The 12,393-nt window shown below is 39.4% G+C and overlaps 1 protein-coding gene across 1 annotated transcript in view; it reads left to right on the forward strand.

Annotated features, from left to right (window-relative positions):
• The first annotated feature begins 447 nt into the window (after positions 1-447).
• Positions 448-12,393, forward strand: part of Clxn (calaxin) — a 20,843-nt gene continuing 8,897 nt past the window's right edge. The window contains exons 1-4 of the mRNA XM_075956210.1: positions 448-616; positions 7,335-7,493; positions 11,271-11,375; positions 12,062-12,213. Coding sequence (XP_075812325.1) covers positions 559-616; positions 7,335-7,493; positions 11,271-11,375; positions 12,062-12,213 — 474 coding nt within the window. The 5' untranslated portion in view covers positions 448-558. The remainder of the gene's footprint in view (positions 617-7,334; positions 7,494-11,270; positions 11,376-12,061; positions 12,214-12,393) is intronic.

Below are 12,393 nucleotides of genomic sequence, written 5' to 3' on the forward strand. Positions count from 1 at the left end.
TTCCCTCTAGCGCTCCACAGAGCTCCTGGAGGACCCTCAATTCTTCCTGTGCTCATTACCCAAAATGTCTCCTACATAATGTGCACACCTTACTCTTAGACTTCTGATTATTTACGCCGCAGTCCTGAGGCGCTGTGAAACGAAAAGAGAGTGACAAGTGGAAATTAAAAATCCCAACCTGGCAATCAACACAGTATGCAAAGCGCCAGGTTGGAACTCTGCAACTTGGACTATGTGTGTGTGTGTGTGTGTGGGGGGGGGGGGGGTCACAGGCCTTTCTGGGCCCGACTAGTCAGTCTCCAGCGCAGGAGCCAATCAGCCACAGGCCCAGCCGTCGTCATGGCTCCTCTGTGTGCAGGAGCCTCATTTATGTGTCGTGCGCCCGCCCCCAGGAGCCAATTGGTGGCCCTCTAAGGCGTTGCCATGGCCACACTGTCTGTTAGGTATGCAAATGCTCAGAGCCACGAGTCTGCACTAGGCTGCCTCAGCCTGGAGCTCATGAGGGACCTGGCTCTAGGCTCCAGATGACACTGAGACCTCATTATATGAACTCCCGCCATGAACCGAAAGAAGCTGCAGAAGTTGACGGACACCTTAACCAAAAGTTGCAAGCATTGTAAGTAAGAACCGAATGCTGGAGTACCCATGACTTCCCGGCCAGGTCTCTTTCCTGCCTAGTGTCTCCTTCCTGCTTCCACCACAAGGTCCCCTGCACACACTACTCCTCAAGTGAAATCTGGAAGACAATCCCTCTCTGGGGCGTCAGCTCCTCACTCAGTCCCTGGATCTTTAGAACTAGATCGCAAACATCTTGTGGATGCTGCCTGTGCTCCTGACACACTCGCTAAATTCAAAGACTCTCTTTATTTGCTTTTATGTTAAAGAAGTGAGATGGGAGGCATGTGACTTTAGTTTTACAAGGGTTGAAAAAGTTCTAGAAAAACTCCAGAACAAGAAAGTAGCAGTGTATAGCACCTTCACTTACTTTCTAGCTCGCTCTCGAGCAAATGAACCTGTGAGGGCTAGGCTCTGGGAGTTACCAAGAGCTCCATAAGGGAACACAGTCATCCAGTCCCGGAAACCTTTCAGAAAGACACTTGAAGCTCTCTCTAGCAATGTTCTGTTTGAAACCTGCATTGCGGAGCAAATTCAAGATAGTAAGGAATCTGTCCCCAGTTTCAGACACTCATTTCCAACTGCGAGTGGGGTCCAAAGGTGAAGGGAATCCTCTGAGGGGCCGGACACCAGAGCACTGTACTCAGGCTGAAAATCAGTGTTGCTCTAGGCCTAAGAAGCCATGCGTGGATGTGGTTGGGATGAGGGCACTGTTGCCTGGTGTGTAAACTTAGAAGCTGTGTGAGGATTGAAAAGCTATTGGTCGCTTGAGGAAACAGGAGAGGTCCGCCTAGTCAAACTATGTCTGCTGAACGAAGGTGTAGAAATGAACTTCTAATGGAGTCCCAAGAGGTCGACGCTAGACACAAATGTTTCTTTTACATCACTGGTGCCTGATATGATGTGTGAGAAATGATGCCACGGGGGGAGTACCAGAACTGAAAATTAAGATATACTGTTATACTGTATAAAAAAAAAGTCTCAGGAAAAGAAATCCAGCCAGTCAGGGTGTTTATTAATTTAATAGAGATTGTATTCTTTTGTTGTTTTCCTGCAACGCTTTCATCTCTGGGAGAATAGCTGGTGTTTCTAAAACGAGTGTGAACATTTCTGACGAATGCACATTAATACCTGGCACACACAGTGCTCAGCTGATGGAGTCTGTTCAGTAAGTTCACAATGCTTCACTAGCAAACCCTGAGAGCTATTCAAAAATAAGCCGTTTTCCTTTTGTGTTATATTTGCAGTACTGAGGACTGAGCGAGCTATGCAAGCAATCTACCACTGAGCTAAACCCTAACCTCTTCAGTATAGATTTTAAATGATCGGTAAAAAATATGTCTGAAAAATAAAACTCTTGATTTTTGATTTTAAATAATTTCTTATATAAATCCTAGAAACTTTAGTTATTATTAGTGACAAGTAAGTGGTATGTTCAAACAGATACAGCTCATGGACATTGTGCTGATTTAAAATGTCTCTAAATCGCAGATGATGACACAGAGAATTAAGGACACATTGTGTTGAACCAGAGAAGAAAGGGTTTTAGGTGGGCAGCTAGTTAATCCACCAGCTACAGATGAGAACTTCTGGGCCCGTGTAGCAGCCCTGAAAAGATGAACAGCCAAATGGGATTTCCCTAGACTGCATGTAATATGTGGAGAATTCAGGGGGCAGGAAGGTAATACGGGAGGAAAGGAAGGGAGAAAAGATAAATACTACTAAAAATGTTTGAAAAAGTTACAGGAAAACATTGTCTTATGAACACACTTTAACTGTTCAATAAATACATGTATACCTATATATGTACACACACAAGCACACATGAGTTATGGTATATACGGTAAGGGTGCTTCCCCACCCCAAAGAGCCATGCACTATCTAACACAAAATTCAGTGGCAGGGATGGAAAACCTTCCCTCAAGTTGTTGGTTGGGGGATACGCGAGATTCCCGTGACAGAATGGAATATAGCCTTTGCCTTTAAGTGCCTTCTAGAACTTGACCGTGAGATTCTATTGTGGAAGACACCACACACTCAGGCATAGAATTTGTAGAAATTGAGATGGAGTTGACCTGGAAGTTTCCTCCCTGAGGACTAGCTCTTAAGACATCTTAAAAAGTGATCTGTAAGCCACTAGGAAAGGAGCTATAAGTAGTCCTACCCAGAAACCCTGTAAGCCAGGACAAGGACCAGACCTCCATGAAATCCCCAATGTTGCAATGGTGGCAATTTTATCTTGGAGTCAACCACCAGCTTTTTAATTCAACTTATGGTCTACTAAATAGGAGAGAATTCATGTCTGGTACTGTAAACCTGGCCAGCTAACCATGGTTGGAGGGAATCATGGGCCCTACCAGAGAACTTATAGCTGCCATTTGCCTAAACCAGTATAATTTCTAACTGTACTCAAAATACTTTTAGAGCCACAGATAAATGTAGCGCTCTCTCTCTCTCTCTCTCTCTCTCTCTCTCTCTCTCTCTCTCTCTTTCTCTCTCCCTCCCCCCACTAAAGAAGTCTCTTTTTCCAACTGATGGAGACTACTTTAGAGATCCTCAACTTTTTTTATAAATTTATTTATTTATTAAAGATTTCTATCTCTTCCCCGCCACCCAATTCCCTCCCCCTCCCCCAATCAAGTCCCCCTCCCTCGTCAGCCCAAAGAGCAATCAGGGTTCCCTGCCCTGTGGGAAGTCCAAGGAAACCCCACCTCCATCCAGGCCTAGTAAGGTGAGCATCCAAACTGCATAGGCTCCCACAAAGCCAGTACGTGCAGTAGGATCAGAAACCCATTGCCATTGTTCTTGAGTTCTCAGTAGTCCTCATTGTCCGCTATGTTTAGCGAGTCCGGTTTTATCCCAGGCTTTTTCAGACCCAGGCCAGCTGGCCTTGATGAGTTCCCAATAGAACATCCCCATTGTCTCAGTGTGTGGGTGCACCCCTTGCGGTCCTGAGTTCCTTGCTCGTTCTCTCTCTCCTTCTGCTCCTGATTTGGACAGTTACCCTGATATCAACTTTTAATAATATAAAGAAATAGTGACTCTGCAACATAACCCTTACTTTAAGGCTCAAGGAAAATCACAGAAGAGGGAGCAGAAAGCTTTGAAGAGACAGAAGACCAGAATGCCTGCTACTGGATAGTACGCTTAGACATGACCAGGAAAATGCAGCCATAAAATATCAACAATATCATTTGGTGAACAAGATCAACATATGACAACATCAGTTTACATGCCAACGTGTACAGAGGAAATGGGTCCTACTCGTAGATTTAAAAAAGTAAAAACACAGGTATTCATTAGCTGCTGAGAGAAGAAGAATCAGTTTTATCCAGGGACCAGGAACCACTTCCTATATAGGTTCTCCAATCCCCAGGAAGTCAGCGCTAGACACATGCACAAGTGTATTCAGTGGCTGTGTATGCATATGTGTGTATATGTGTGTGTGTGCGTGCAAAAAATAAAAAAGAAAAGGTCATGAATTCATGAATTTGGAAGGAAGTGGAAGTCATGAGAAGGGAGGAGGTAAGGGGAACAGGGAGAGAGCAGTGATATAGAGGCAGTGCTCACATACAAAGAAATCAAAAGGTTTTAAACATCAGCAAGAAACTTTCAATCTCAGTCATTGATGAGGCTGCTATCACTAAAGTGACTTTTGTCTTGAGACAGAAACCTGGCCCATCAGCATCTGCAGTTGTTCACACAGTCCTTCCCCAGCCACAAATAGTTCTGAATTTCTGGAGCTTTTCACACTCATATATAGTGGTTTTATATTTTAGATTTAGCATTTTAACAGTTTTATATGTATGGTTCTTGGCATTAAGTTCAGAAGAACTTAAGTTCTCTTTTCCGTGGATTGAAGGTGAAGTTCAAGATGCCTGCTATTAGAGATATTGAGCACTATGTATCCCGTGATTTTCCTTGTACACAAATAGCTACCATATTTTAAGTTATAAATGAGACACACTTAGACAGTAGGTTAGGTTAGCTACACACAATAAAATAGTTACCACAATATCCTGTAATAAAAGTTTGTCTTTTTTATTTCATTCATTTTCTTGCACTATAATAGGTGAGATGCAACTTCACACAGGAGGGGACCCTGTACATGCACAAGGTCATGCAACTGTTATGATCGGCAATCTCCGGAACTTTGATTTTTCCCTAGTAAACCCTGTACCAACTCAACGCTAATTCCCCACTATGAATTTGACAGGAGTAGATACATCATATAAGTGGAACCATATTTTACCTTCTGGTTAATCCCCACTTAGGTCCATAAACATGCTTCTTCAGTTTCCCTGTATTTCAAAAGAAATTTAAAAAAAAATGTAATGGAAAAAAGGACTTATTTTCTGCTTGGACAAGTCCGGGGGTGGGGTTATCTAACTTTCCTCCCAGCCTACCTTTGGACAGCTTTCACTTTGCAGAAAGCCAAGAACCTGAGATTAGGATACACATAAACACATCTGTGAAACAGGGGACCTAAGCCCAGTTGTCTGTTGTCCCTGTTACAGAGATATACTTTCACCCAGTTTTAGGAAAGAAACAGAAAGACACCTCGGGGATTTTGTTTGGGGCCTAACAATTCTTTATCCCTAGGACTATCTCTGCACTAGGTCTCTCTCTGTTCTAGGTCATCTTTGTTCTAGGTCATCTCTGTACTAGGTCCAGATCTCTGTGCTAGGTTCATCATCGCTGTGATAGGTCCATCTCTGTACTAGGTCCATCTCTGTAATAGGTCTATCTCTGTGTTAGGTCCATTTCTGTGCTAGGTCCATCTCTGCGCTTGAACATCTCTGTGCTAGGTCTGTCTCTGTATCATGTCCATCATCTCTGTGCTAGGTCCATCCCTATACTAGGTCCATCTCTCTCTGTACTAAGCCCATCTCTGTATTAAGCCCCTGTCTATACTAGATCCATCTCTGTGATAGGTCCATCTCTGTAATAGGCCTATCTCTGTGTTAGGTCCATTTCTGTGCTAGGTCCATCTCTGTGCTTCGACATCTCTGTGCTAGGTCTGTCTCTGTGCAAAGTGTAGGGCAGAAGTGTATCTTTTCTTTGAAAGTCAGCTTAAAGCTCTGAATCTTGCATGCCTGTTAAAGACATTCATTTTGCAGATGAGAAGCAGGTCTGATAGTGAATTGAAAGGCAGAAGTGGTTCCCTTTGCATTATGTTTTCCAAACTGTGGCATCAGCATGAGGACATAGACATACTTTCTTCCTTCAGTTTTTCACTTAAAGCCAATGCATCTTGTATTATAACCTTTAAAAGCCAGTATTACACGGAATGGCTATACCACATTTTGCTTAACCACTCGTCTGTCACTGAACATTGCTCCTTTGGACTTTTCTGAATGATGTCACTGTGAACACTGGTACATAGGTACTTGGCTAAGTCCCTGCTCTCAGTTGTCTCTCTCTCTCTCTCTCTCTTTCTCTCTCTCTCTCCTCTCTCCTCTCTCTCTCTCTCAGTTCTCTCTCTCTCTCTCTCTCTCCTCTCTCTCTCTCTCTCTCTCTCTCTCTCTCTCTCTCTCTCTCTCTCTCTCTCTCTCTCCTCTCTCCTCTCTCTCTCTCTCTCTCTCTCTCTCTCTCTCTCTCTCTCTCTCTCTCTCTCATGTGATCACTGGATCATTGGATCACACTGTGTCACTTGCTGTTTTCACAATAACTGGCAGCTCATTTAAAAATCTTAATCATTATATTATTTTATACTTTGGAAAATTTTTCATTTTCCAAAGTTTTAAGTTTTCTCTTAAAATGTGATTCTTAAAACCAGGAACCACCTTCTGTCTGTTGTGGCATGTAGGACAGGGTACAATTTCTCTACTTTTTCTTACACATAGACATTGTTTTTATGTATGAAAGTATTCACCTATATTTTTTCCGGTTTTAAATAAACTTTCCACATCTCCCACTCACATTTCACATTTAAATTCACTTACATACTTTTGGTAAACTATATTTTCAAATGTCTTATTTGCTATTGTTGATGATGCTGCCTGTGTTGCTGCTACTTGTGTGTGTGTGTGTGTGTGTGTGTGTGTGTGTGTGTGAGAGAGAGAGAGAGAGAGAGAGAGAGAGAGAGAGAGAGAGAATTAAATTAAAAAGAAATCTTTTTGCAAAAATAATCCAGAAGAGTTTCTCATTAATGTTCACACAACTTGGAGAAAAATCACACTGGTTGGTAGAATATGCTTAAAATTCCTTTATTAGAAAATAGCTCTGATTTCAAGGTTCTGCCTTATAAATTTATTAAGCCTAAACTGAAATGAGAATGATTACACAGATATTTAGGAGGCTAAATTTCCAGGGAAAGGCTTGTTTGTAACTGCCATAAACACTACCATCAAACGCTGGTTGTTGCCAGCTGACTGAAACAATGCAACTGTGACTTGCCCTCTTGTCTGCACTCGTGAAGTCTTGACTCTGACACCACAGTCATTTGGATCACACGGCTGCTATCTTCTTTTATTCTAACTGTGATGGGATCTATTTCAATTTGGCTCCAGAATGAGTAATTTGCCTTCTGTTAGTGGATAATATAACTTCGGCATCATCTTCCTTTAGCTCTAAGGCTCAGAATATAGGAGACTTGAAAATGGCAACCAAGCATTACATGCTTTTGATTTTGAACACATAAACTCATTAATGCAATATTTGAATACTTACAATTTTAAAGCGTGCTTTTGTTATGTGTCCATTTTGATCTTTTGCAGTTAATAAATCTGAAGTGAACTGCCTTATAACGCTTTTCTATAACTTGGTGGGAGAAGTAGCAGAAAGGCCAGGGGTAGTCATTGGACTAGATCGTAATGCATTTCGGAACATCCTGCATGTGACATTTGGAATGACAGATGACATGATTATGGACAGAGGTAAGATACACATATGATGGGAACTGTCAAATTCAACTGTAATTAACAAAGGTCATGCTCTTTGGAGGAATCTCATGTTTTACATTCCCAATTACATTTGAATGTATTATTTTTAGTGGCCTATATATACATGCATATATATATAATTGTTTTTATTGAAATATATATATATATATATATATATATATATATATATATATATATATATATATATATCTGTTACCCTCCTTTTCTCTCCCCTCCCCTTCTACCCTCTCCCATGGTTCCCATGTTTCCAAATTACGCAGGAGACTTTGTCTTTCTCTACTTCTCATGTACATTAGATGCATGTATATCTCCTTTGTTGTCGAGGTTCTCTGGGATTGTGATTGTAGGCAGTTTTTTTGTTGTTGCTTTATGTCTAAAAGCCACTTATGAGTGAGTACATATGATAATTGTCTTTCTGGGCCTGGATTACCTCACTCAAGATGATGTTTTCTAGATCCATCCATTTGCCCGCAAATTTCAAGATGTCGTTATTTCATTTTGCTGTGTAGTACTCCATTGTGTAAATGGACCACATTTTCCTTATCCATTCTTCAGTTGAGGGACATTTAGGTTGTTTCCATGTTCTGCCTATGACAAACAAAGCAGCTGTGAATATAATTGAGCACATGTCCTTGTGGTATGATTGATCATCCTTTGGGTCTATACCCAAAAGTGGTATTGCTGGGTCTTAAGGTAAGTTGTTTCCTGATATTCTGAGAAATTGCCACACTGACGTCCAAAGGGCTGTACCAGCTTGCATTCCCACCAGCAATGCAGAAGTGTTCCCTTTACCCCACAACCTCTCCAGCATAAGTTGTCATCAGTGTTTTTGATCTTGGCCATTCTTACAGGTGTAAGATGGAATCTCAGAGTTGTTTTGATTTGCATTTTTCGGATGGCTAAAGATGTTGAGCATTTACTTAAGAGTCTTTCAACCATTTTAGATTACTGTGTTGATAGTTCTCTCTTTAGGTCTGTACCCCAATTTTTATTGGGTTATTTGTTCTTTTGATGACCATTTTTTGAGTTCTTTGTGTATTTAGATCAGCCCTCTGTCCCATGTGAGGTTGGTGAAGATATCTTCCCATTATGTAGGCTGTTGTTTTGTCTTATTGACCATGTCCTTTGCTTTACAGAAGCTTTTTAGTTTCAGGAGGTTCCATTTACTAATTATTGCTCTCAGTGCCTGTGCTACTGGGGTTTTGTATTTAGGAAGTGGTCTCCTGTGCCGATGCATTCAAGTGTACTTCCCACGTTCTCTTCTATGAGGTTCAGTGTGGTTGGTTTTATGCTGAGGTCTTTGTTCCATTTGGACTTGAGTTTTGTGCATGATGATAGATACGGATCTATTTTCATTTTTCTACATGTTGATATCCAGTTATGCCAGCATCATTTGCTGAATATGCTTTCCTTTTTACATTTTATATTTTTTCCTATTTTGTCAAAAATCAGGTGTTCATAGGTATGTGGATTGATATCTGTGTCTTCGATTTAGTACCAATGTCCTCCTGTCTGTTTTTATGCCAATACCAGATTGTTTTCAGTACTGTAGCTCTGTCATAGAGTTTGAAGTCAGGGATTATGATGCCTTCAGAAGTTCCTTTATTGTACAGGATTGTTTTGCCTATCTTGGACTTTTTGGGTTTTCCATATGAAGTTGATTGTTCTTTCAAGGTCTGTGAAAAATTTGGCAGGGATTTTGATGGGCATTGCATTGAGTCTATAGATTGATTTTGGTAAGATTGTCATTTTTACTATGTTAATTCTACCTAACCAAGAACATGGGAGATCTTTCCTTTTTTTTTTTTTTTTTGGTGTCTTCTTCAATTATTTTCTTCAAAGATTTAAATTTCTTGTCATACAGATTTTCCAGTTGTTTGGTTAGAGTTACTTGAAGATATTTTATATTATTTGTGGCTATTGTGAAGGGTGATGTTTTTTCTGATTTCTTTCTCAGCCCATTTATCATCTCTGTATAGGAGGGCTGCTGATTTTTTCAAGTTAGTTACTCTTGTATCCTGCTACACTACTGGAAGTGTTTATGAGTTGTAGAAGTTCCTTTGTAGAATTTTTGGGACCCATTATGTAAACTGTCATATCATCAACAAATGGTGAATGTTTGACTTATTTTCCAATTTGTATCCTCATGATTTCCTTTTGTTGTCTTATTGTTCTAGAGAGAACCTCAAGTACTATGTTGAATATATATGGAGAGAGTAGTCAACCTAGTCTTCTTGTTCCTGATTTCAATGGGATCGCTTTGAGTTTCTTTTCATTTAGTTTGAAGTTGGCTGTTGGTTTGATATATATTGCCTTTATTATGTTTAGGTATGTTCCTTTTATATCCCTGCTCTTTCCAAGACCTTATCATGAAGGGATGTTGTATTTTGTCAAAGGCTTTTTCAGTATCTAATGAGATGAGGGTTTTTTTTTTTTCAGTTTGTTTATATGGTGGATTTCATTGACAGATTTTTGTATGTTGAACCATCCCTGCATTGCTGGGAGGAAGCTGACTTGATCATGATGGATGACTTTTCTGATGTGTTTTTAGATTTGGCTTGCCAGTATTTCATTGAGTATTTTGCATAAATGTTCAGGAGGGAGAGTGGTCTGTAATTCTCTTTCTTAGTAATGTCTTTGTGTGGTTTTGGGTATCAGGGTAATTGTAGTCTCATAAAAAGAGTTTGACAATGTTCCTTCTGCTTTAATTTTGTGGAACAATTTGAGGAGTATTAATATTAGTTCTTCTTTGAAAATCTTGTAGAATTCTGCCCTGAAACCATCTCTCCCTGGGCTTTTTTTTTTTTATTATGATACTTGTGATGACTGCTTCTATTTCTTTGGCATTTATAGGCCTGTTTATTTTGCTTATTTGGTCTTGATTTAATTTTGGCAAGTGATCCAAAAAATTGTCCATTTCCTTTAAGTTTTTTAGTTTTTGTGGAGTACAGGTTTTCGAAGTGGACCTGATGATTCTCTAAATTTCTTCCTTGTCTGTTGTTATGTCCCCCTTTTCATTTCTGATTTATTTAATTTGAATTCTCTCTCTGTCTTTTGGTTGGTTTGGATAAAGGTTTTTCTATTTTGTTGATTTTCTCGAAGAACCAACTCTTTGTCTCATTGATTCTTTGTATTGTTTTCTTTGTTTCTATTTTGTTGATTTCAGTTCTCAATTTGATTATTCCCTACTGTCTAGTCCTCCTGGGTGAGTTTGCATCTTTCTGTTCTAGAGTTTTCAGGTGTTCTGTCAACTCACTAGTGTGGGTTTTTTCCAGCTTTTTTATGTAGGAATTTATTGCTATGAACTTTCCTTTTAACAATAATTTCATGGTGTCCCATAAATTTGGGTATGTTGTGTGGTCATTTTCATTGTATTTTAGGAAGACTTTCATTTCTTCCTTAAATCATTGACTACTGAAGTCATTTGAATGTATTTTAATCTTCCAAAATGTTTGGAGAAGGAATGAGTCTCCTATTCCTTCTGTTGTTTAAAAAGAGAACATAACTAGTTTTCATACTTCATATAAAAGGCCCCATTGTGTTCTATTTCTACCTAAATTTTCTTACATGCTAGAGATACTACATAATTTTTAAGATGCACAACTACAATGTAACAGCATTGCTTGCCCTGAGGAATAAAAACACAGAATTATTTTTATTAAGAACCTTAAATATCAAAAGCTTAAATATTAAATATAATATGACTATATTATTTCATCCAACACTAATGTTACATTGTGTCTTTTTTAGTATTTCGAGGTTTTGATAGAGACAATGATGGCTGTGTAAGTGTATCTGAGTGGATTCATGGATTATCACTGTTTCTTCGAGGGACTTTAGAAGAAAAAATGAAATGTAAGCCTGCGAATGAACTGCTAGTTTATACGATACAACAAACATAGCAAAAGCTTTTTAAATCACCATCTCCAACCCACCAGTGAAGTGGGTTCTGGTAGGTTGGTTGGTTGGTGAATCCTCTCTGGCCTTTTATGGAGCAAATTAAGTCGATAAAGAATGTGATTATAGTAATTAAGAAGAAAATCAAACCATTAAGGAATGAAAGGAAGCAGTACAGATTGTAATCTACATTCTAACCATGCATGGATACATTCACATTCTAGTTTACAATGCTCAATAACAAATATTAAACCAGAAAGCCTAATTTAAATTTTCTACTTTTTAAATGATTGTCAACTAATGGAGTCATACTTCATTTAATAAAGTTAACGTAAACACACAATTGCTTTTCCATGTCTCTGGTCAGCAAAGCTCATATCATTGCTCCTAGGAGTTTCTTTTCACAGTCTGCTAAAGAAGCATGGAAAGAGGGGTGGGGATATTTCCCTAGTATACACCATCATTCCCATGAAAGTCAACTAGCATCAAGCTTGCAGCCCAGTAGTGCAACAATAAGATATGCCTCCACCCTGACTGCTTTGTCAGGAGACAATGGCACCTAGTGATAATCTCAAATATACAAACATCTAATACAATACTATATATTATATATGTGATATATATATATATATCAATTTTTTTAGATTGCTTTGAAGTGTTTGATCTGAATGGGGACGGCTTCATTTCAAAGGAGGAGATGTTCCACATGCTGAAGAACAGCCTTCTCAAGCAGCCCTCTGAAGAAGACCCTGATGAAGGGATCAAAGATTTGGTTGAAATTACGCTTAAGAAAATGGTAAGTATGAGTAACTTAAAAGTTTTATAGTCATGCTTATAGGCAATGTGTGGGATAGAAGTAAGAACTCAGTGACGATGATTTGGAGCACTCTGCTTAGTTAAATAAAAGTTGGCTTCTTAGGAGAATATTCTCTTCGAGCTGCAGGAGTGGGATGGTGACAGAGCGCTTGCCTAGCAT

This window comes from Microtus pennsylvanicus, chromosome 1 (assembly GCF_037038515.1).
Source record: "Microtus pennsylvanicus isolate mMicPen1 chromosome 1, mMicPen1.hap1, whole genome shotgun sequence".
NCBI classification, from domain to species: Eukaryota; Metazoa; Chordata; class Mammalia; order Rodentia; family Cricetidae; genus Microtus; species Microtus pennsylvanicus.